This window comes from Apteryx mantelli, chromosome 7, assembly GCF_036417845.1.
Source record: "Apteryx mantelli isolate bAptMan1 chromosome 7, bAptMan1.hap1, whole genome shotgun sequence".
Lineage (NCBI taxonomy): Eukaryota > Metazoa > Chordata > Aves > Apterygiformes > Apterygidae > Apteryx > Apteryx mantelli.
The window spans coordinates 36,585,564-36,610,976 of NC_089984.1; the positions used below are offsets into that span (position 1 = coordinate 36,585,564).

Below are 25,413 nucleotides of genomic sequence, written 5' to 3' on the forward strand. Positions count from 1 at the left end.
TAATTTCTAGCAAATATGCAGTAACAAACAAATGGAAGAGTAAGTTCTTAAACTACTCATTTCTTATGCATGCCTATCCACACTCTCTGTAATACTCTGTTAAGATTATAACAGGTCATGAAATATCAACAACTTAACCAGAATTTGGAAAAGAAGAGTTTTGGTGAGTTGTCGATGTTTAGAGTTTATACAGGCCAACACCATCACATTTCACTAATTGTTTCAAGTCCACGCATTCTGGAGTATTTGTATATATTTTTATTTGTGGTAAATACTAATCTTTACATATTCTGAAGTTAGGACAACACATATGTTGCAAAAGGAAATATTCAAGGGTATAACTTTGTCTTAACTGTGGTGTCCATTTCTCTTTCATTTTTTGACTTGATAGCTCCATCCCTTTCTAAATGCAATGCACAAACATTTAATACAAGAAAATCTGTGTCACAGAGAGCTTGTCCACATAGCCAAGAAAATGGTGATAAAAAGAGGTGAAGCTAAGGTCACACAGCTGATCAATAAGAGATTGAAATGAAACTGAATTCTCCTGATTCCCAGTCTAGTGTCTTAACTGCACTTTTTTCTTCCTCCATTTCTTTGCTGTTATCAGGTAGAATTTTAGAAAGTGAGAGCTTGGCATCTATCTCAGAAATAATGCTGATGATTTCTGGGAAAGTACAAAAACTGGACATGAAAGGAACCATCACACTGCTGTGGAAGTCTTCTCAGAAAAACTGGGCATTAAATTTTGTTTTTCCTTTATTTATCTTACAGGTCTTGCAATTGCAAGTGCACTGATAGACATTTCACAACAGAAGCCTGCGGACTGTAAAGATAAGAGTTCAGGAGTCAGAAATCGAAAACATCACCTTTCAACACGTCAAGGAACTTGTGTCTGAGATCCAAAAACTGCAATTGTATATTCTGTAATGTTTTCTTTTTAAATGGCTTCCATTGAAAGCTATACTACAGCCTCAGTTTTTATGGAGGCAAACCTATGAATGAACATATGAGGTAATGTGCTCCGTTATAGTCTCACTAGCAGCCTACTATACCCCAAAGCAGAACAAACTTATGGTAGGTATGAGTATATTTAATGAGCTTTAATAAAAACAGTGGATTCTGATATCAGCAAAATATGAAATAAAATACCTAGTATGCTTAATCCTGAACATATCAGAGCAGGGAAAATCCTTGAATACAACTAGGAAAAACTGTACATTGTTTTGTAATGTAGAAGGAAATTGTATAACTGAATATTAAGCAAATTCCAGAAAACTAAAGGACATTTTTGTATAGCTTAATGTAATAATGAGAATTGTACAGTTCTTTCCTTGTAATCAGCATTAAGATATCTTTCTAGTAAGCAGGAACTAAAGAGAATCATTTGGATTTAGGTGTTCTTTTATCATTGCCTCAAACAGGTAGGCAGCTTTTGAATTTAGTAGGTAGGTACAGCCGAGAACACCACACATAATATTTAAATTATCATTTCATATAAAAGCTTGATTTGAGCATTTTGTGTTCTTTTTTTATTTTGCAAGAGGCTCAGAAATATAATCTGGGATATAGCAGAATCATGGGTGGGCTTTCATGTTTGTATTCATAAGAATTTTTTTTTTAATTCTGAATGAGATATTTTGCAAAGAGTGCATGTCAGTCTTCTATGCCAGCTAACTCATTATCAGAATTGATTGAGCATGGAAAAGCCTCTTCAGCAATCAAGTTAGCTGTTTTTTTCCAAAGTTGTCTTCAAGACTGCAAGTCTAAGGAGAGTTTAACTTGCTGTTACTCTACAGTAATATACCTGCTCCCACTTCAAAATTGAAATTTTCTAATATCTGTAAATTGTCCTGACCTCCAAGTAGAAGAAATGAATCCCAATCACCACTTTGACCCTTGTTCAATAATAAGGTATGGTTTTCTGATGGTGTTTTTCTCCCAGCTGCAGAATTTCATGTCATCCTCACTTTCACATCAGTTAAAGAATTATCCTGCATATCAAAAATGAAATAAATAAGTATTAAAAATCCAAGTTGCTTCCAACAGTGGTTCTCAAATCTGACATCCATTATGGGACCTCACACAACCAGTACTCAGCAACAAAAAGCAGATGAAAGAGTTTCCTTTCTATTGGACATTAGTCTTACAAGCTTTTGGGGGCTTGGTCACCACACTAGAAAATCTAGCCAACAGCTTTAATGGCCCTCAGTCTTTTTATTTACTCACAATTCATGAATATATGGAAGATCAAGAGAATTCTAAGGGGTAGGTAGCAGACATGTCATATTCTAATTTATGCATTACACATCGATAGCAGTATAATATGAAACCAGTAGTTTTATAAGATCTTGTTGAAAGTGTAGTTTCTCAGCTCCAAATTTGCCACTATACTAGTGCACGAGAGTGATACAGAGGGATAAATGCCTCATGTAATGACAGACTTTTGGTAAATATGAAAGATATAAAAAGATAATTGATGTTTACTATTATATCTGTATTTTTCATTTGCTTTTTATTTCATGAAGATGATGACATTTACTGTTTATAGTTGACTACATAGTTACTTGCATGCCATGGTGGTGCAGTAGCAGTAATAAAGCCCTGTTGTGAGTTGTGTTTATTTTGTAATGCCATTCATACATAGAAGTACTCAGCTTAATTTGGATGAGGACTAAATGTAAAAAATAACTATAAAAATGAACGATTGTACAGTATGTAGTTATATCTTATACAGGAATATTAGGTTGCGTCTAACCATGACTGCTGTATTGTTTTGATAAATTATGCATCTATGAATTATGGTATAATTATTTCTTATGGCATGGTTGTTTCAGTATTTTCATATCTTAAAATAAGATTATTATCCTAAAATAACGCCATCACAATCTTGTGACTTTTATTGACTATTCTGACCTCAATCTCTTATATCTTAAAACTTAAATAATTCCTTTTAAAGCTTCTGTTGGGAACTTTCAATCAATGCTGCTTAGTATATTGGAAGAATGGTCTTTTGAAAATAACCCATTCCGTCAGTTTTAATGTTGATCTGCTAAAATGAAAATAAACCAGTAGAATTGGTTTATATGGTGAACATACTTAAGAAAAGGAAAGAACCACTTGTCTGGAATATTTTCCAAACTCTGTGTTATCCTTAACCTAAAAACATTTCACATAAGAAATATACAGTGTGTGTTTTGTGAATGTACCAGAGACCTCCATACACAGACAGACCATGTATTCTTGTAGAGCAGTTATTTTGACTGTACTTATCCAAAAAAGGATATATGCACCTGTATCTCAACTGGAGTTTGACATGACTTGAAAAGCAAATTTAAGTGTTAAAGGGATTAAAATATTTTATTGCAGCACTCGAGATGGGCAAATAGCTATCAGCCATTTTATTATGTTAACAGTTAAAAATGTTACAAGAAAAGCATGCTTGTCACGGGAGCATACAGCGTTTTCATTCGCTCTAAGAATGTTTTTTCCTCATGTATCTTTCTTCTCCCAGGGTCCTTGATTGCATGAAAATTATTAAAGACATATAAAAATAAAATAAACAAAGAGAAATACTTATATAATCGTCATGATTAAATACTAGAAGTTTGCCAACACTTCTCAAAACAAAGCTTCAGAGTAACTGTTACTGCTTTCTATTTTAAAGGTGTAAAAATAGTATAATGAATCTAATAACTACATCCTGTCAGTTGTTGGCAAATGCTAACTTTTTAATAATGACCACTGTACATCATATGAGAGGTTTTATCAACTATCACATTATGATCACTTTATGAGAAAGCCAATTTTATTAAACCTTGTACTCCAAGATTAACTTTTGAACTCTTTTCTTAGAGTCAGAAAATGTTGAATGGCCTGTTTTAGCCCTAGTATTATTTATGTTGGATGAAAAATAAACTATTAAATGCTGTCCTGGAAAGTAACCCACTAGTGAAATTTTAATTGTCAGGATTCCACTGCCACCCACTCAGTGTATTGATTCTGCAGAGGGAAACTCAGCAGCTCTGAATTACTGTTCAAAATATAAGATAGACCATCCATGATAGCATGGATTCACCAGTCCTTCAGTTCCTTTCTGAACATGTATACTCGTATAAAGTCCTGAAACTACTGAAATATAATTTGAGCACATATTTATAACACTTCAGAATACTTGCTTTCAGTCATTGCATTTCTTCGAAATGTCATGTAAAGCTAGTTTTCCTTTAGAAAAAAATATTTATCTACAGATAAATACAGATGCTACCCCTATTAAATTGCATCTAAAACCTAAAGTCCAGTTCTAGAAGTGTCAAGGCATGAAGATACCATTAGCTAGGAATGTTCAGATTCATCTGATTTTAAAATTTTCCTAGCTGATTGCTGTCTCTATAGGTTGAACTCCCTCCCATCCTCCCAAATCAGAAACATTTTAAGAAGTTCACATCTGGACATTGATTTTTTATGTGTAAAATCTGCAGCAATAATTATTTTCTAAATAATCTAACATAGAGAGCTGGAATCCTGATGGTAAGAATTTCAGTTCGGGATCACTTTAAAAGATAGTCACTCCTCATGCATAATAATGTTGACTTTCATCTAAATTACAAAATCATTATGTACCTAATTTCAATACCAGTTTTTTTTAAAAAAGCATCTGAAAGGTTTCTTGACAATAAAGGAAAAGTCTCTGTTGAAGGTATTTAGCACTCCTTCTCTTTCTGTTATGCAAAGTTGTCCTATCCAGATCGCTTGACATTACTGAAAAAAATTAAATAAATTAACTTTAATTTTTCAGTCTGTAGGATGCAGCATTGCCTGAAAAAGCTGTAATTTACCAATGCTTATTTCAGGTAGTCTTTTCAGGTAGTCTGTAAGGTACAGAATACCTAAAGAAATTTAGATGTTTGGAATAACCTTGGTTCCACAGGCTTCAGTAGCAAAACTCCCATTGTCTGCAGCTGGCCAGGATGTCTCATGTTGTTTTCAGCTATACTTGCTTAAATATTAACTAACCAGAACAAGGCTGTCAAAGGCAGGCCTTGTAGAACCTGTGGTTGTATAATTCAGAGCCATATATTGTTTTAAATTCTTCTAATTTAATATTATTTCACTTCCAAAATGTATCCTTATATTTCTATTTCATATGGCCAAATAGCTACAAACATTTCTGAAGTAAAAATCAACATGTGAACAAAATCTTGTATATTTCCTTGAAATTTTAGTGACACCCCCTGAGTTTTACTGTCCTTCAAGCTGAATGGTGACCGCAACCCCAGGCTGAGTTGTGTTTGGGTTAAAAAAAAATCTCTTTGTACCACTTCAGTTATATTCAAAACGTGCTTCTTTCTGAATTGAGAAAGCAAAGATGGGAATTATGAACAAACAGAAAAAAAAAATCTCTTTAGAACACATAGGAAGCATATAGATATATATACAGAATATATATATATAAATGGTGTTCTGTAGTTGGTTTCACAGCTGATCTAAATCAGAATAATTTCTGAGATTCCTCACAAATTCTCACATATTGCAGTGGATTGTCTAAAGAATTTAATTGAATCAGTGACTATGTGTGTGCCAGTGGTTAATTCTGCAGAGATAAAGCCTCAAACGTCTTTATCCTTATCAGTGATGATATAGAAGTCTTGTTTGAAATACTATATAGATAATACTATTTGGGGGATTTACCGATTTGCTGTCAGTATCTTCAGCATGTCCAAGATTGAGTGCGTAAGGTGAGGCACATGCCTACCATCATTATATGTCCTTTATTTTTTTGTATTTTTTCCTGTAGCAGTTTTTAAATGCTAAATTGAGGCCTGAGCTGATAATATGGAAAGCTTAAATGATTTTGGGGTTTGAGGGAATTGGTACTTGTTAGTAGCTGTTTACCTTTCTGTCTTGGATGTTATCATCAAAACAATGCTTAGCTATGTTCTTTTCCGATTTTAGCAAATGCTTTTTTCCAACAGACTTTTTATCAGGCAATAAGCAAGAAAGGAAGGACATGGACAGTTTCAGAAATGCTTTGTTTTCTTTGGTTCGTTAATTTGAATAGAGGGCTGAAACTGATGGAACAGGTATTGGGTCTCTCCTAACACACTCCCAGACCTAGAAGATACCTTGACCATCTTATTCCACTGAAGGTCTGAGTATTTCTTTTGCATTATTTTCCAGGTCAGTATGTGTCAAAAATCATTGTTATGACATGATTTTTTAGTGGTTAACATGAAAAAAAAATTTTTTTTAATGTGAAGTCCTAAAGCTCCTAAGATATTCAGTTATGTAATATAAATTAAAAAATAAATACATTTGTGGAACATAATTTTTAGGGTAACTGCTATGGATGTTTCCTATGACAGAACTCTACCCAAATAATCTGTGTCCTAAAAGTTTCCTCTCACAAATTAAATCTATTATTATTCCTGCAAGCCACCATTTTGTGTCTAATAGCACAGAAAACCACATGAGGTATAAAATTTTTCTAAATGTATTAATGTAGACAATTTTCATCTGCCACTAAATAGTTGGTTGGAATTTGGCAAATCATTTTTCTGCTTTAAGTTTCCTAACTGAATACTTGGGAATGATAAAATTAACTTTTCTAATGACACAGGAATATTAAAGGTTGATTAAATAATTAATGTTTAGAGAGTACTCAGAGCTCTTTAACAAACTACAAATAAGTCACTTTATGAATGCTAAGTATATTTTATTCAGTTATTTAGTATCAATATCTTTAGTGCTAAATATTTCAGTTTTCTATACCACAATTTGATGAATAATAAAAAAAATAAATAAACATTTGCTGACAGATATTAAATGGTTCTTACTCCACAGCTCTTCAAACAACAGCAATCTTTTACTGCCACATACTTTGCTCTCAGTTTCTGCTGTCAAGGTCATCATTTGCCCGTTGCTGATGAATCATGTAAGAGGTACACACATAAGCTATTCAACTTACTAATATCTTTGGTTAATCAGGTTTGCCAGATGTCTGTTTTTTACCTTATTGGTTCATCTGCCTCCTTCAAGTGTCCATTCTTTGCGCAACATCTTCTGCTTCATTCACAATTGTCCAGACCATAGGTTCTTCAGTGTGCTCTGCTGTTTTCATGGTCATTGTATTCTGAAAATGTCAGTAATTGTACCACTTTAACCACATTAAAGAATACTAGGGATAATACATTTCCATGCCTTAATCCTGCCTTTATCTTAAATGGGCTAGATTTTATTCCTGATTTGTGCTCTGTCTTCTTCATTGCCAATAGTGAATATGCCTTTCTAATAATATGAAGTTTTTAATCCTTCCAGTGTGTCAAAGGCCATGATATATCATCATAAACTTTTTAAAAACCTATAAATCCATGTATGCATTCTGATTATATTCTTATTTTTTTAACAAATATCTCATTAAAATATTTAATAATTGGTAGAACTCCTTTTTTCAAGAATCCCCACTGGTTTTACTGGATTGTCCCTGCTTTATATATTTATTAAAAAATAAAAATAAAAGGAAAACTTTCTGAGAGAGCTTTATAGAATTTATTATAAAGAGAGGCACTATACTACCTTTTACATTCAATTTATGAAAACTGCCTTCCATTGCTCTGAAACTTTTTCAGATCTCTGAAATCAACAAAATTACTCTGTACAGCCTTTGACTTAGCTTATCTCCTCCTGCTTTTAATAATTTAATGGGCATCCTGTCAACACCTGGTGCTTAGCTTTTCCAAGACTTCTAATTGCCTCTTGGATCTCATCAGAATTGAGTTCCACAAACAGCTCAGCTGTATGAAAAATGACCATTTGCTGTTCACCTTTATTGGTTTTATCATTAAGCCGCTCATTAAAGTACTCCCCTCCATCCCTCTGTAATTTCATTCTTTGAAAATAAGAGATTTCCATTTTCGTTGTTTATCGGATTTGCAAGAAATTGATATCCTTTCCTCCAGACACAGATTCTCCCTTGAATGCTCTCAGATGTCAACGTTCCTGTTCTGCTCTGTCCTCTCCACCATGCCATTCAAATATTGTCTTTTGCGTTGGCTTAATCTCTTGACATTTTATTTTGATTCAATATCATGAAACTGATCCAGGTTCAGAAGACATTCAGTCCTTTCTGCATGTTGATCCTGATTACTTTCCAACTACTTTCATCAGGCCATGTCACGTTCTTTGTTCTTGGAATTATCCTGCTAGTTTCTTGAGCAATTTTCTTACTATATTTCTGATCATCTTACACTTAGTATCATCTGTTCACTTCATATACAAATATTGCAAAGCTTCAAAACTGTTCTTAACTGCTACTCAGTGATTTCCTTAGAATTTTTTCTGTAGCACATATGTTTCATTTGACACTTTGCTGGGACAAGGCTGTTTCCTGCTATAACCTTTTAAAGTTTTTCTACCCACCAAGTTGTTCTCATTCCCCATGCTGCATTTTGGGTTCCTGTGGAATGTATGTACTAATAATGTTTCACATTCTCAGTTTACATCCTTTTCTTACATCCTTTTCTGACCTTGGCAGTTTTACCCAGATTATCATTTCTGCTTTTCCAATACTTGTTTAAGTGTTTCCTAAACATTTGTGCTCCTAAGAGAAAAAAGGGCCTTCAAATCCAAGCATTAATACCTCAGTTTGGCAGCATGCCTTTAGCCTGCCCAGCTTGTTACTGTCAGCAGAGCTTTCAGAGTCACAAGTGCATCCAGGATGATCAACTATGCTAAGATCTAGAGAACCCCAGCTAGAGCAGGTATGCTAAACCATTACCAAACTTCTGCAGTACTGTAGGTCTGGGAGTTGTTTTGTTTGGCTTTTTTTGGCATTGGTGGGTTTTTTGAGAAACTGAAGTATTTTAAGTAAATTTCTGCTATGGACACATGAACCGTTTTGCCATATAGGTGTTCTCATTTACTTGACTGCCATTTTATACAGTCTGCTTTCTGCTGTGCCTGTGTGGGTCCCATCAAAGGAATGCCTACTGCTTGATGGTCCAAAGTTCTCTTCACTACTAAGCCACTGATATTACTAATGTTATACTAAGAATAAATTATTTTATTTTATAAATTAATCCATTTTTCAAAAGGGAGCCTTTAAAATTGCATGACTCAAAGGTGACTTGAATTGGAGCATACAGAATTTGTGCTTCACCCTGTCTTTGCTCAAACTTCTGTGTTACAGCAAACTCCCTTTGTTATAAAAATGACCACGCAAAAAGGAGTGCTTTGAAACTTTGTTGGCTTCTGCCAGCTTTGCAAAACCTTGCTTTGATGGCAAACAACATAGAAGTGCAAAGAATCCTTTATTTGTATTTCTGTAGCAGTGCAATGTGCCAGTAGTAGTTTTTCTGTCTGGAAAGATCAACTTGTTTGATTTATAGTCTCTGTTTAAAATTGAAGGCCAACAAGAAGGCCATCAGTAGCTGTAGTCATACAGATTATGATTTCAACAACAAAAATGACATCACTATACTCTTAAGTAAAATGTAAAGCTGTAAACAATTGGACTTTTTACTTTCTGATTCCTCACTTGATTGTAAGAAATATAATGTACAGGTGAAGTTCTATTTCAGAATGGTGGAGACAAAATACGTGCTAACGCACATCTGCTGAGGCAGTACATTTGTGCTCACAATGTATGTGTGCCTCTCCTAGAGAAGTGTTAGTTTGGATCTAAGTCTGTGCTGTTGCTTGCAAACATATATATCTTTCTGCATAAAAAGAGCAGTGTCCTTTGGGGGCTTCAGGGCTTCTCTGACTTTTTTCCCCTTTCAGGTGTACAAAGACTGTAGCTAAAAGGGGATTTTTGCTTTAGGAGTGGGTAAAGTAGAGGAAGAGATGTGTAGATATACTGAGCGGATTCCAGTGAAGATACAAAGATCTAAATTAGTTCCTGTAGAATACTAGATTCTAACTTAATCTTACACCTTTTGCAAGCTGGCTTCCAAGCAGAATTGCATCTACCTAGAAAAGGTAACTCTCTCTCCATGACCCAATTCCCATTCTATCTGAATAGTCTATCTCTCTAGGCTTTGTCAAAAGTGACCAAATGCAACTTGGGCTGAGTTCAGACATGTGTATTCAATATCTGAAAACCCTGCTCTGCTGCCTCAGGCAACCCAAATTATGGCTCTCTGTATGGTCCAGTTGCCCCAGGCTTGAGGGAGCAGGGCAGTTCAGAGCCTAACCTGGCTTCAGGAACAAGCTGTTTTTCAATATAAGTCCTCAGAGTGGGCTAATACAAGTTGTCTCCAAATATAGACTCAGACTGCTCACAAAATGCAGCTTGGCTGCTGCTGTTTGCTGTAAACAAACAACTCCCTCCCCCCAAAACCCCACACAGTATAGCTGTGCTCTTTCATGCAGGAGTGAATTGGTGGCTGACCACTTCTCTCCCATCTCTCAGAAAAGTGCCCTGGCTGGGAGCTACATTTTGGGAGCTACATTTTGGGAGCTACTTGGGACAGATTCATTCTCCATCTCTCCAGCTGAAGGCAGGAGTGTTGAAATGAGCCCTCAAAATCAAATACAGGGAGCAGACAGCAGATCTGCATTGTCTCTCCACTTCCCTCTCTACTTCTGAGGAATGGAGTAGCCATGAGGATGGAAAGCCAGCATCCCTATTAAGTTTTTTCTAGTCCATCAAATCATCAGTTCCTGTCCTCCACAGTGATACCAGCCTCCTGCACAGTGATACCAGCCATAACAGTCTAGGAGAAGAAAGAGACCTGATGAAATCTTTGAAAGCTTCAGGTGTCCAGCCTGGGATGGAGATTCTTGGCTATGGACTGAAGAAGGATCCAGCAAAGCGGTTTCAGCATAAGAGGCTGGATTTGCCTCTCTCGTCCTTCAGAAGTCAGAGTACAAAAGGCCAGAAAATAACTTTCAGGTCAAGTTCATTAACAAACCTAGGATCACCCTCTTGAGATATATCAGCAAAACTTCATTGACTACAGAGAAATAGGTTTATAGAAACTGGGAGCAAGCTCAAAGATGTCCTGTGGTGTGGAGACTTTCTTTTTTTACTCTGATTTCTTACTCTGGTGTTTGTCCTTTATACTCTTTGGAATCATCTTGTTGTGTTCAGTGTGTACACTGCATTACATCACTTCAGGGTTTTGTATGCCAATGATTGTAAGGCCACACCTATACAGCATAATGTATCATGGTGCAGAGCTCCCCAGCTAACTCTAGGTGAGTTAGTTTGGTTACCAGAAGGGCATAGCTGCATCAGCACTGTACTCTGCCCCTACTAATATAGCCTTCTTCTCTACAGAGCTAGTTACCTGAGGGAGAGCACAGGATTCTGGCACTGGTAAAAGCGAGCTTGTTGCCAACTAGTTCAGGTAGTCCTGCACAGCATTTAATTTTGCTGTCTAGTTTCTAAGTGAGCAACTCTTCCTGCATTGGCCTTAATGACAAAACACTGCAAATAACGGACCCACATACAGCAATATATTCAGTGCTGTTGAGTGACTTTTTACTATGGGATTTCTTATATGAGCTGGTGGAGCAATACAAATGTTGAACTATTCTTATTAGTAAGTATGTTGTGCCCTTGAAAAAGACAGTTATTACTTTTCCTTTAAAGGTTGGCAGTAACTGTACTGATCGGTGGAATCTGAGTCATAGCCTGAAAAAATTAATGCTTGGAAGAACTGTGTAACAAAGAACAAGCAACCAAGGAGTAGCAAATATTCCTTGGATTCATTTTGAGCCAGGTTTTATGAAATTTTATAGCCTTTTTGTCTGCTATTTCAAGCTTCAAAGTTATTCTCTGTACACACGTGTCTGACATTTTGTTAGGTGCTTCTAGAGCTGGAGTTTTTTACTCAGAAGTATTTAAATTTGTATCAATAAAGAACAGCTTTCATTATTTCTCAGTCAATGTTGGCATATGCAAAGGAAATTGAAAGCTATGATCAACATCATAAACTGAAACATCTATCTCTTCCAGTCAGCCATTACCTTGTGATTTTTTTCACTTTAGATAAACAATCTACAATGTGTTTACTGAGGCTTGTACTGATATCCCTCAACGGTATATGCAAGTCTACTTTTATTCCAGCAGACACAGAGAATAAGCCCACAGTGCACAGTGCGTGCAAAACCCTTTGAAACCTAAGATTATTTGTTCTCTGACTGTTCTAAGGTAATTAAGGAGCATTGCATGTTTCTCAATTAATGATTCCTCATTCAACTGGGGATCTTTGATGCTAATTTGTTTTAATCAGGACAGAGGCTGCTAAAAAACTCTAAACAATTCAGTGAAGAGGAACTAGGAATTTTTAATCAAGTGGAAAAGATCTAAATGCTATGAGGGACACATCCATCATAAGTTTTCACTTCTTGTTCATTTAACTCTGTTCTTTCAGGTCTCATAAAACACTGTGTTAATCAATGCAAGAAAGTTTGTTAAGATGAAGAAAATGCTGGGTTTTTTGCTCTAGCTGATGTGAACTTTTGTGCAAACGTGGGGACCTTGAAGAGAAGCTATGCTATTAAAAAGTCTTCACCACAGGTTCTTAGTTACACACTGAAATTACGGGTTCATGTTTTGTCAAACATATGGAAAGTTGTCAACTGCTGTAATCTTAATACTCTGGGGATTCACTGGGAAAAATGGTGTTCTTTGTGGGAGATAGGATACTCTCCATTTAAATGTTAATTTTTGAATTATTTCAGTATCATCCTACATGCATATGTTGAGCAAAGTGACATTCTGTATTATCAGTATTCTTCTGCACGTGGAATTAGTATTTCACATATTGCAGCCCATGCTCCATGAAATCACAGGGCTTCTGAGTACAGCGTACACATGTTTGATAGAATAATATTTTATTCTTAAGTTCATTCATGTATCGCACAGAGGCAAGAGCACTTCACAGTTCTGCCTCCCCCAACTGCTTTATCACAACAGCCTTTGTCTTGTCTGTTGTGCAGACAGGACCAATGTCCACCCGCTAACCCTCAGGCAAATGACACAGTAAGCCTGTGAAGTATACCTAAGTCCAAAAATTAGATCTTTCTGCATAAGCAGGAATTTGACACCTGTTGAGATAAAGGCAGTTCTATGCAGGAGCAAATTTTAGCTGCTAGAGAATTTCCAGATCAAAAGGAGAGGCATTTAGTAGCATTCAGGTCTTTAGCATTAGGAAACAGCTTCAGATTGCAAATTTGCATGTGACCTCCAGCATCCTCCCAAGTACTGTGTTTAATACATAAATTCTCTTTTGGACATGTACCTAACTTCTAGTTCTGAATCTGTTCCTGAAGAAGTGCTGTGTACTGAGCTCCAAACAACGCCAAAACTGTGCAGACAGCCAAGAAATCTAAGTGGCTTCCTGCCCCCTTGCCCTTCTTTAATTAAGAGTGTGAACCATTGTGTTCATTTTATACTTCAGGAGGCCAAATCAATGGGATAGTGCATCTAATAAATTCCTAATGACCTTTATTAAGGAAGAGCTTCATGGCATGTAATAGCAGAGAACTCTCACTTTTCCATAAGTTCTTAAAGCAAGCTTAAGTACTGCACAGCTAAAGAAATAAAATAGAATTCTGTTAAATAATTCCCGTACAAATTGAAGTACAGCTCTCTAAGAGTTTTGTATAGAAGATGGGCTTTTTTCACTCAGAAGCTGTCCATATACTGTGAAACAGTTCAGATACTTGAACTTATGTTAATTAAAAGATCAACATTTTTCTTTCTTCAGTGAGTACCCTGCTCTTTTCGACTTCAAGATGGCTCTCCCATGTGTAAAAAATGAGCTGTAATTATGCCCAGCTCCAGGCAATCTAAGGATCTAAAATATCCTGCCAACCAGTGTGTTCTCAGTCTGCCTTGTTAGTTCACAAAATTGTTCATGTGCCTTTGCTACAGTCTCAAACCTGATAATGTCACATCATTGGGACAGGAAGCATTCTCTGATCTTATCTGAAGTGACACTTGCAATTTCAAGTTCTAGCTTGATGAAATCACATTGTCAGGGCTCCACGTAAGTGTGATCTTTCCTGATTTGCAATTGTATCTGTTTTGAATGATCTTTACACTGTTCACGCAAAAACATATGATAATGTATTTTGTCAGATGCAAGAATAATGAAAGGGTGATTTCATGTTTCCACTTTTAGAAAATCCAGTTCATGTGACTTAACTCACTCTGTTTTCTTACCAGTTCCACCCCATCTGTCTAATTCTATTTGCACTTGGAAAGTCTAGTACCTGCAAATTGTGAGCATGTCAAGACAGCGCATCTCCTTGATAAAATAGATGAGCCTTACTACCTTTAAACCTCTCTTAATTCCATGTAGCTCAGGGCTATAAAATGGTTTGCACATGTTACAGTTGTTAAAACATATATTATGTCCTAAGTAAAAATATTTAATATAGTAAAAGCTTGTAAAGTTAAAGAATACTTTAATACCTACATTGCATTATTGTCAGTAAGAAATCTGTAATGCTTAAAGCCAGGAGACTCTGAGGAAGTCACATTTTAACAAGTTTTTATACGTGATATTAGTTTTCTTCAGATGTACAGCATACTAGAAGTAAAGTGCTGGTAGCTATGCTAGCACAACTCTCTTGAAGCCAGCAGTGTTTTCCAAGTGTACATGACAGCAAACCTCCAACATTTCTTATGCGCTAGACGTATAGCCTACCGCACTTGGGTTTTTTTTCTTCCAGTTCATCAGACAAATTACAAATGCTGTTTTCTCTTTTACCATATAGATTACTGCATTTTGTAAAAGCAAGCAAAAATAGAAGAGGGAAGAGATATTGCATATGGATAACCTATTAAGACTTCAGGAGCTTCTAAACAAAACAACAGTGGTGTTAAGGAACAAGGACTTTTAGAGCTTCAGCCACTGTTTAATATACATTGTTACAGGTTCCCACATCAATGCAGGAGATCAAGACTAGAAACAGGTTTTGACTTCTCTTTTAACAGTAACATGTTAGCACATTTATTTGTCTGGATTATAGCACACAGACCATAGTAACCAGCTAGTGGACTAGTTCAAGCCGCTGCATAAGCAAAAAGAGAGAAAACATTTGTTCATTGAAAGTGCAGAAAACAGAACGCAATAAGAATCCAGAGTATTTGACATACCTGAATAATAAGGTGAGACTGGAGTCTTGGTGCTGGAAGGCTGGTGGACTGAAAATGGAACGGTTTTTTTGGCAAACAGCTTTGAAATCCATACAAAACCTTTGACGATTCTTTTTTTTTGAGCCCAAAATAACATTATTCTGAAATAGTCATGTCTAAGCCAGAGGAAACAGAGTTTCCAGTTTATAACAGTTATTCCCATATTGCCATAATAATTGGATACATCCTACTACAAGATTAACTAAATATACAGTTTTGTTTTATATCACATACTGATATATGACCCAGATAAATCACTAAAAATTAAAGCGTTGCATTGGGACTGACTAATCCCAGACAAATACTATTTATTTAATAATGAATTCAAGCCCAAAACGCATTGTATTGTAAGGGAAGTGACAGTTCTGCCAAAACCCTACATAACTTGCAAGATGCAGGCTCATGTGAGATTACTGTGTGCCATGCTGACTAAGAAAAAAAAAGGACAGAATTAGGTTATTATGCTGCTACCATATATATTAGGCCCATCCTGAAATGAGAGATGTGCATACAGTGCTGCCTCTGTGCATCCCCTCCACAGTCAAAGGGATCTCCAAGTTCTGCTTGTATTTTGGGCGCAAAGTAGGCAGAAACCTTTTGCTATCTATTACGTAGGATACTGAAAGTTCTCTACTCAGATTAATACATTTGAAGAAGAAATCTGTTTTGCATTATTTGTAAAGCACTGGTTTTCTTCTAGTTGCACAATGTGGTTTTGTATATATATTCCCATCCTAATGTTCAAGCTTTATGACTGGACAGTCTAAAATGGTGTTAGATGGTAACAAATCTACTGCCTGCCCAGCAAGATTTTTATTGTTTAGATAGCTTAACTGTTTCTCAACTATTCTATAGTATACCTACAGCTTATTCCAAACCCCTTTGTAATTTGACTGAAAGACATATTTAATAGATAGATTTCAAAAATTGCTGTGATTGAAACTCTGCATCCTATGGAAACATTTGCAGTAATCTGTTCTTGGTTTAATGCCAGTTAATCTTTAACAAAGACCTGGAAGAGAATACAAAATCTCTGCTGGTAAATATTGCAGATGACATAAAAATTGGTGGAGTGGTAAATAATGATGGGACAGATCATTTCTATATTTTGGATTTGGATCATTTCATCAGGTGAGCTCATCTGAACGATATGCATTTTAATACAGTCAAATGCAAAGTCATTTGCCTGGAAACAAAGAATTCCACTCACACTTACAGATTAGCAGGAAAGTATGCTGAAATACAGTGACTCGGACAGGGACTTAGAATTTGTGATAGGCTGTATCTGAATATGAACCCCCAGTTCAATATAATGGCTAAGAGAAAAACATTAGCTTTGAATGAGTAAGCAGTGAATATCAAGTAGGAGGGATATGAGTTTGCGGTATCACTGAGATAATTGCTAGTTTTTTCTGTCCAGATCTTGTTTTCACCCATTAAGAAAAAAACTTGAAAAATAGAAAAGATTCAGAAAAGAACAAAACAATGATTCTGAGCACATGGCAAAAACTTCCAAGAATATGCAATTTAAGAAAATTAATCTACTTAATTTGTCTAAGGACAGGTTAACAGGTGAATTCATATCAGTCTTCAATATCTACATAAACCAGCTATTTCGTAATTTTAGAGACATGTGAATCCATCACTCGAAAGTGCAACAGTAACCAGTGGATGGAAGCTAGAGCTAAACAAATATGGACTTAAAATAAACACACAATGTTTTAAAACTGAGGGTAATTGACTGCCAGAGCAATTTACCCAGGATCAGAATGTATTTTCCCACTCTGATTATCTTTTTGAAAAATATACTTTTGTTTAAACAGAAGTTAATTTAAAATAGATTATCATAACAATCCCTTTGGTCATAAAATCCATTAAAGAGACATTACAAATCTCCAAATATGACCCAGAATGCAGATTTTTGTTTGAAGAAGAGAATGTTTATAACATGAAAGGCCTATAGGAGTATGTGCTTGATTTGTTTTAAATCTCCAAGAGAAGTGTTTAAAAGAAATAGGAAACCTCCAGTAATAGCTACAGCTCAAATATTATGCATCTGAATTTAAAAAGGAAACCAAAAAAGCGGTGACATGAGTTTCTGTTAACTGTCTAAACTGTTTCAAAATACCAAAGGAAAAAAACAAACAACCAGAGTACGCAGGGCAGTAGGAACTGAATGTAGCAATAGTATAATTGCTTATGATACCTCTTGTTTACTGCCCTTTTTAACTTGCCACTGACTTGCTCTTTTTTTACCACTGAAATGTAGCTGAGACTGTGACAGAACACTATAGCCATTAGACAAAGGAGTTCTGCTGTGACAGTTTTGGAAGTATTGGTATATAGCTGCTCTATATTTCTGTGGCTTGTCATGTGAAAGAAATGAAGAAAAGTATTAGCAAAGCATTAGAAAATGTTTGATTCTCTCTAGTAATGCTCTGTAGTAAGTCATGCAAAAGAACTGCTTCCATTGCTGAAGACATACACGGTAAAAGATATTAGCATGATAATGATACCAGGAAGGGTCAAAGGATGAAGAAGTAATGAGAACAGACATGTCAGGAGGATGAATTGGTGTGGTCATTAATCACTGTTGAAGAGGCAAAAATATAGATTCTGGCAAGATTTAGAGGACAAGTAGAGGCTGAATATGATGCAATAGCTACAGGCCAGACAAGAGTAGAACACATTTGGATAAGGCAAGAGAAAAAAGAAATACTCTGCCTGTATGTAGCGTTTATTCTTTTTTACAGGGTAACACCTCATCCTGCTACAGTATGAGCTCCAGGACAGAGAAGGAAAGAGAGCTGCAAAAAGGCAAAGTGTTTTTGTCAACCAGCCATAGCTTTTCAGAAGCTGCTCACCTTAGTTGGTTCAGGGTAGATCTGTGTTTCAAAGAAAATGATGGTAAATGCAATGACTGAATTAATCATTTTTAAAAGTGTTTAAGTAGAGGAACTCAAGGGAAATAAATTTTCCAGCCTCAAGAAAAGGATCAGCGACAAGAGGGAGTTTTCCTTTTCATACCTTTCCTCTTGCCTTAGACCCTCACTGCATAGTACCATCACTAACATCGCTAGCTACCAGCAAGACGTATAAACTAGGGGCGAGGATTTCAGCAGGGTACCGTCACAACAGCCATGACACCTTAGTGATTGCGTAAGTTGCTTTTATAGCTTTGTTATGCATGATACTCACCTAATCATTTTTCTGGATGAATATGTACAGGAACGTAGTAATCCTAGAAATGCAAATGATGAATGAAGATGAGAGGATATGTATATATCTTTTAATGGCAAGGTCTTGAGCACTGATGTAATATAAAAAATTATCCAAATATCCTTGACATTTTGATCAAAGATACCCAATAGCAAAGAGTTCAATTATTTAATTTAAGCTCTCACTATCCATTAAGGTTCAAAGAAATCTTTCCTACTAGGATGAACAGAAATGAGTTATTGATGTTTTTATGAGGAGAAAAATCTTAAAATCACAGAATGGTTGAGGTTGGAAGGAACCTCTGGAGATCATCTAGTCCAACCCCCCTGCTCAAGCAGGGTCACCTAGAGCACATTGCCCAGGATTCTCTCCAGATGGCTTTTGAACATCTCCAAGGAAGGAGACTCCACAACCCCTCTGGGCAACCTGTTCCAGTGCTCTGTCACCCTCACAGTAAAGAAGAAGTTTTTCCTCATGTTCAGACGGAACTTCCCGTGCTTCAGTTCATACCCGTTGCCTCTTGTCCTGTTGCTGGGCACCACTGAGAAGAGTCTGGCCCCATCCTCTTGATACCCTCCCTTTAGATATTTATATACACTAATAAGATCCCCTCTCAGTCTTCTCTTCTCCAGGCTAAAGAGGCCCAGCTCTCTCAGCCTTTCTAGTCTTACCAACTGATACTAGGAGCCTATTTCCTTTCACCAGCCTATTAATCATTTTTTTTCTATTTGCCAGGCCTCAGTTCAGCAAAAATTTAAACATTTGTGGTAAGTTTTCCTATTTAGCAAAACATCCAGTCTCATGCTTACCCATATGTCTAGTTGACATTAAGCACATACTTAAAGTTAAACACACAATTAAAGACTTAGCTGAACTGGAGACTAAGCTCTTCATAAGAGAAAATAAGAAGGGTTTAATTTCTACTTAGCTGCACTTTTCAGCTCGATCTGTGTTTAAAGAGTGTAGAGTTAAAGAAATAGTTAATCCTAATTCCTCTTGAAGCAGTCTCTACATTGAGCCATCTGCAAAGTAAGACTAATTGGAAAATTAGGATTTTAGGACTGGCACATCAAGGGCCGTCAATTCTAGTCATCCAATTACTGTAGACAACCATGCTGCCTAACCCTTATTCATTCTTCTTTGGGTCTAGCAGCCAGATAAATTTGGAGCTGAGGAACCATTGCCTTCCCAGTTACCTGGTCCAAAACCATGTCTTTGGTGGAAGTTTATAGAAGCTGGTATTTCCAGAGAAGATGTCACAGTATTGAACAATCATGAAGGTAAAGCAATATAATATGCATTCTTAGACTTAGATGTGAAACAGACTCATCACCATGGTTAGACAGTGTAGTTTATATTTTAGAGGATTAAACTGTTGCTGCACTTGTAAAGTGTTTGGAAAAGATAGCAATTCTCCTTTACAAATGGTAACAGACACTTTTCTTCTAAATCCTCTAAACCACAGATTGATATCTGAGCATATGTATGTGTTATCTTTAGGCTCAAAACTTTCTCATAACCATTTATGATTACTGTCATTAATTTTTGTCACATATCATAGTTTGAGTTTAGTATCACCTACAGGTCCTTTCTTGTAATAAACAGGGTTAGTTACATATGCTTATCTAATTTGATAAACAAACAGATCCAAGAGAATCTTTACACTACAGCTGGATTCAGATAAATAGTCTTTGCAGCACTGCTGTGAGTACAAGTGACATTTTTGAACTAAAATTTAATAGAGAGAGACCGGAATAGCTGAGTTCTGATTTTTGTGGAGATAAAATGAAACTTCAGTCTTCAGACAGTCCTATCATTGATTTTAATCTTTTATCTCCCATGAAAGCATTCCCCTCAAAAATCATTTAGCTGTGGATTTAGCAAAACAGAAAGCAGATTTTGTCCATCTTTGAGCTATCCCAGTAATATACTTATCTGCCTTTATTAGCACATATGGATGCTAGGTGTAGGAAGAAACCTGTTTCTAGGCTTACTTAACCCATTTCTTACCCTGACAGGAAAAAATATATTTAGTATGTATCCTTGGCAAGTCACATAGAAAGAACATGTTGCTGGGAGTAAAACAGATGGCAAAAAAAAGAGCAAATTGAATAATAAGCAGAATTAAGTGTCCTGGCCCTCCCACAGTCCAAAACTTGGGTTCCCAGCAGCTTCAGCCTTACTGCTGGCCACATAATACAGTTCTTCCCTTCCTTCTGCCATCACTCCTCCTTACCTGCCAAGTTTGCTTGAGCACAATGTGTTACAGTTATTGTAGAGGTCCTTGATTGACTGTTCCCCACAGTTTGCTAGGACGCATCAAACCCGTGATCCTGTGGTAGGTCAGCATGTAGGACTGTCAATACTTAGAAGAGGCATGAAACCACCTACAGCTGGGATGGAAGAGCCAGGAGAGTAAGAATGCTAGCTCTCCTGTCAGAAATGCCCTTGAATTCTTTTCTCTGCTGATGCGTATTTATCTCTATGGCCAGAAACCTTCTCCTCACAGAGGACCCTGTTGGTGTTCCTGTGGAGGTGCTGTATGTTTCCTGGCATGCTGATCTAGCTGGTTCATCCCTCCTGCACTGTGACCTCCAGGACCCAGCTATCACCTTGTCAGCCTGCTTCACCAGCATGCAGAGGGTGCTGTGCTCTGTGGACCTGCTTATTACTTAGTATGCCACTGAAGATGGATGATAACCCTCAGGCTGTGCAGACTCAGGGGATGGCCATGGAACAAGACTGTCATTCTCTGGTGAGTCAAATTCTCTGCTTGGCAGGCAGACTAGAGCGAGACATAATTTACTCTTGCACTCTAATCCCTACTCACGGTTAAGCAGTACCACACCTGAGGCCATGGTCTGGGAGTATACCATATATCTAGGCTGAGGACCCCTGCGGGTAGTGACAGTGAACATGTGAAGCTTGCATCTGGGCCTGATTCTATGGGTATTTCTACATCACTGGGCACCCCTCCGCTTATGCAATTGATCTTTCAGAGGAATATTCTTGGACTGTAGACTATAAGCTGCCAGTGTGGCTGGCTTAGTATGGTGGAGCCCTCCTGTGAAAAATGAGAGAAGTATGTGTCCTGTCTGTGCCATGGAGCGCACGAAGAATGGCATGGGGGATTGATTTTGCAAGCCCTTATTTCCGGGCCTTGTCAGATACATGGTCCTGGATGTCATGCATGAAAGCTTTAAAGTATAGAGCATGCAGATTTCATATACAGGTATTCTGGATCTCAGGCCCTTCCAGAGTGCTTTCCAAAACCTCAGAGGGCTGTTGAATACCAAGACTGTGGAAAGTCAGAGAGCCGGACTGCGCAAGTAGGAGCACTGCAACAGGACAGTGTGGACAGAGCCATTTAGCCCCTTCATTACTACGTGGGATTGTAGGTCTGTTCCTGCATGACATTACCTGGAGTGGATGTTTAATGTGCAGACTTTGAAGACACTTAGTTTCAGGAATGTGAGGAGAATCAAGAAACAGAATGAATTTATCAATACCTGGTATGATGACAAGGGAACAGTATAAAATCTTCTCTCTAGTTCAAGATGAACAGAGGGGTGAAGGAAGGAGAAAACAGAATTTGCTTATGAATGCATAGGAAAGCCTGAAACAAGTGTACCAGATGAAGGAACAGTGAATCTATTTGCATTAGCTCAGCTTGTGTGGTTATATTTGTCTAGTAATTGGGCAGCTAAAACCTTTGGGAAGTCTTTCCCTAACAGCAAGTTAAATGAAAGGCAGTAGTTACAGAATGAATGTGTGCAGAGAGGTGGAGGAGAGTAGAAATTGGGTGCTGGAGTTCTGTGGAGCAAGGTAGGAAACTGCCACTCTTTGTTTAAATGTCTGGTCCCACTGCAGAAATTCACCACTGATGATATTAAAAAAGATGCAGTGGGGGCCAAATTTAATTGCCTAGTTACTGAGGAAGTGAAAATGGTGACTCTATTGGAAACAATGATAATTAGGTGATAGCTCACATTCATGAAACAGACTTTTCTTTGATAAGGTCCTGATCCTCAAAGCTGCTCTGTGCTAATGCATTTTATCCAGTGGGATTCCATATGGAAACAGATCAAAGGTGTTTGAGTTTTTCCATGGTGATCTTTGGTCTATGCTGGGATCATCAAGCAGGTGGTGCCTTGGTGTATCTCTCAGTATGGTTTACTATTGTAAAACTCACCAGATGTGAGCAGCCAGAGGTGCCACAAAGGAGCCAGCTGGTAGAGTTGGCATATTTGCTTGTTTCCTAAAGGCAAAATTATGAGAAGGCTAAGTATTGTTTTCATCTTGATAAAAATTTGATAGCATATCATATGCTAATTGTAACAGAGCTCTTTTGCTGTCTATCGCTGTGCATGCAGCTCTTAGAGTTGCAAACCACCACATACTGCAACTCTCATCACAGTGCCTAGCAGCTGGCACTGTGAACAAAGAGACTTATTGAGCATTTCTTGATGCTGGGCACTGCTCTGGTGGCTGGAGTTGAGAGAACCACAGGGTGATTCAGTGTTTGTTGATCTCCCCATTGCTCTCTATGCTGTCCTGAGATTAATCCCCAGCTTTCAGAATTACAGTTCAGCTACCCCATATAAAGCTGCTAGGGCACCTACTCGTTGTAGTGCTGAACTGTTACAGCCTCATGGGCTGAAGCTGACCTCCAAAATCATCCATGGATGAGCGCAGTGGGTAGAGGGGAGATCCACAAAATACCCATGTTTCTCATCTCTCCCCTTTACGTGCAGAGTGTGAGGACAGGGGGCAGTCAGAGCTGGGAGCACAGCCCCTCCTCCCCTCTTCATTGAGAACAGGCTCTGCTTCTGGCTTGCCCATTCTTTTGTTGTTGTCGTTGTTGTTGTTGTTGTTGTTTTTGTTTTGTTTTTTTCCCTCATCTAACCCCTAACAAAAAAATTACAGAAAAGCTCTAAATCCCAGGGGGTCAAGCCATTCTGCTCAGTGCTTTGCTGCAGCCCGTGTTTGCCTAGTCCAGAAAAGCCTGTGTGCAGTGAGTTCAGCGCCTAAGCTGTGTATAGTACATGACAGATCTCAGAGCTATATAACACTGAGAGATCATCTCAGGGATGTGAAATTAACAGTCCAGCAGTGTAGATCTCTGGTAGTCAATACATAACACCAAAACTGGTAGAAGAAGAGTGTATGTGAGAGAAAGTCATATGTAAAATTTAATTCTTTTCTTTTTAAGCAGTTTCCATGGACACCCGTTTTTATCTTATGGTATGTTTCCTTTTATTAAATATGCATAACCAGGCTTGCTCAGGATCTGAAATCTGGTGTTTGATTTTCTTTACGTTGTCACCAGGGAATTTACTAATAGCCAAGCAGATTTCTGAAGACATTTAGGACAGTTTTACCTTCCCACTACCAAAGATGGTTTAACCCTCAGGAAGCCAGACAGCTTTAAGGATAGGGCAAAGTATACAGGGAAGGCAACTCCTGCCTGCAATGCGAAAGGCTCATCTTCTTCCATCAAGGCCCTTCTTCCCACTGGGTCAGTCTTTTCTTTTAGCAGACTTTTTCACCGTCTGCCATTTTGTTCTCTTGCCTTTTTCCTTAACCCTGAGAGCAGCACATAGGTATTTCTGATAAAATCTGATTGTCATGGAAGGTGTTGGCCATGGGACCTGAGTACATGCTGATGCATAAAGCAGAGGTGCACGAAGCAAGAGCACCCCGTGCTTAAGGGAGTAGGATTTATTGTTTTGTTTTTGAGACATCCTGTCTTAGGAGAAGAAACTTTAAAAAGAAAAAAGACCTCACCTGCTTTTTAGGATAGCCTGGGAGGTACAATGATCCAAGGACAAGTACACTCATTTTCAATTGGAGTTGTAAGAGCAGGGAGGAATCTGTCTCTTGGGCTTTTTTAAAGCAAAATTGTCCAGAACAGTGTGTGAGAATTAGGTCCAGTCATCACACAAGGTCTATGTTGTTAATTTTTATGTATTAGTATTCCAGCACTCTTTCCTATACAAAAATTAGCCATTCCCAAGATTATTTGTAATTGGTGTATTAATGTGGTTTAATGGAGATGGCTGATTTTTGACAGGGAGTTCTTGGGATCTGGGCATGGTGCAGGAGTGAATCTGTGGAATTACTGTCTCATCACAGAAGATCAAGATCAGGCTGTGATGGGCCTGTTTGTGGAGTATGTGCTTTTCTGAGGTGAAAGTGAGAGGCTAAGTCCTGTATAGGCAATGTTGCTCTTGGAGAACAGATTGCTCTGCCAGGGTGTCCTAGCTCAGAAGGGCTAAGCAGTGAGTTAGACTGAACTTAATACAGTGTGTAATAAAGAAAAGAAAAAGTAGGTGTTAGGGGATCATCTCCTTCTGCTTGCTCATGAGAAATTAAAGGTTGCAGAAAGTTTTGTAAAGTTTATGGTTTCCAGCTGGCACCAAAGAAGCAGCTCGATATGCTGAATAGTTCCCACTTGAGGCACAGCACTCTTATAAAAAACTGACCTCCGCTTAGCTTATATCAGAGATGAGCAGCTTTGAAAAGCTGCCTTGCCCGTATGGAAACTTGTTAGCACTGGTCTTGAAGAGGGGGAAAGGCAAAGAAAAGCCAAAATACCAAATCAAGATTCATATGATAGTATTTCATATGCATCTGTAAATTCAAAAAGATACAGAAAAGAATGGTCATGTTATTCCCTGTTTTTTTTTATTTCAGATCCCTTCTTTAAACTAATTTCTTCTTTGATGTTCAGGAATAACAACTGGTGCCATATTGAGCAAGTTTATTAAAAGCTATTGATCCCTCACTACTCTGTGCTCAATGCCCCACCTGGTGATCTGGTTCAGACTCACACTGCTTGTTTACATTATTGCAACCTTCTGGAATGAGGGAATATAAAATTCTCTGCCTTGTTTAATGCTGAGAACATTGTCAATGTCTCACTGATGTGCTATTTAGAAGAGAGAAAGAGAAAAATATAGAATTATTCTATCAACTTCACTTTAATCTTCCTATTAGAAAGGGATAGTAGAGGATAGACTCCCTACAAATGTCATCCT

At 37.4% G+C, this 25,413-nt stretch overlaps 1 protein-coding gene across 1 annotated transcript in view; it reads left to right on the forward strand.

The window, feature by feature from the left end:
- ATRNL1 (attractin like 1) overlaps positions 1-3,376 on the forward strand; it is a 565,377-nt gene extending 562,001 nt beyond the window's left edge. Inside the window, exon 29 of the mRNA XM_013948667.2 lies at positions 775-3,376. Coding sequence (XP_013804121.2) covers positions 775-899 — 125 coding nt within the window. The 3' untranslated portion in view covers positions 900-3,376. The remainder of the gene's footprint in view (positions 1-774) is intronic.
- The last annotated feature ends 22,037 nt before the right edge of the window (positions 3,377-25,413 follow it).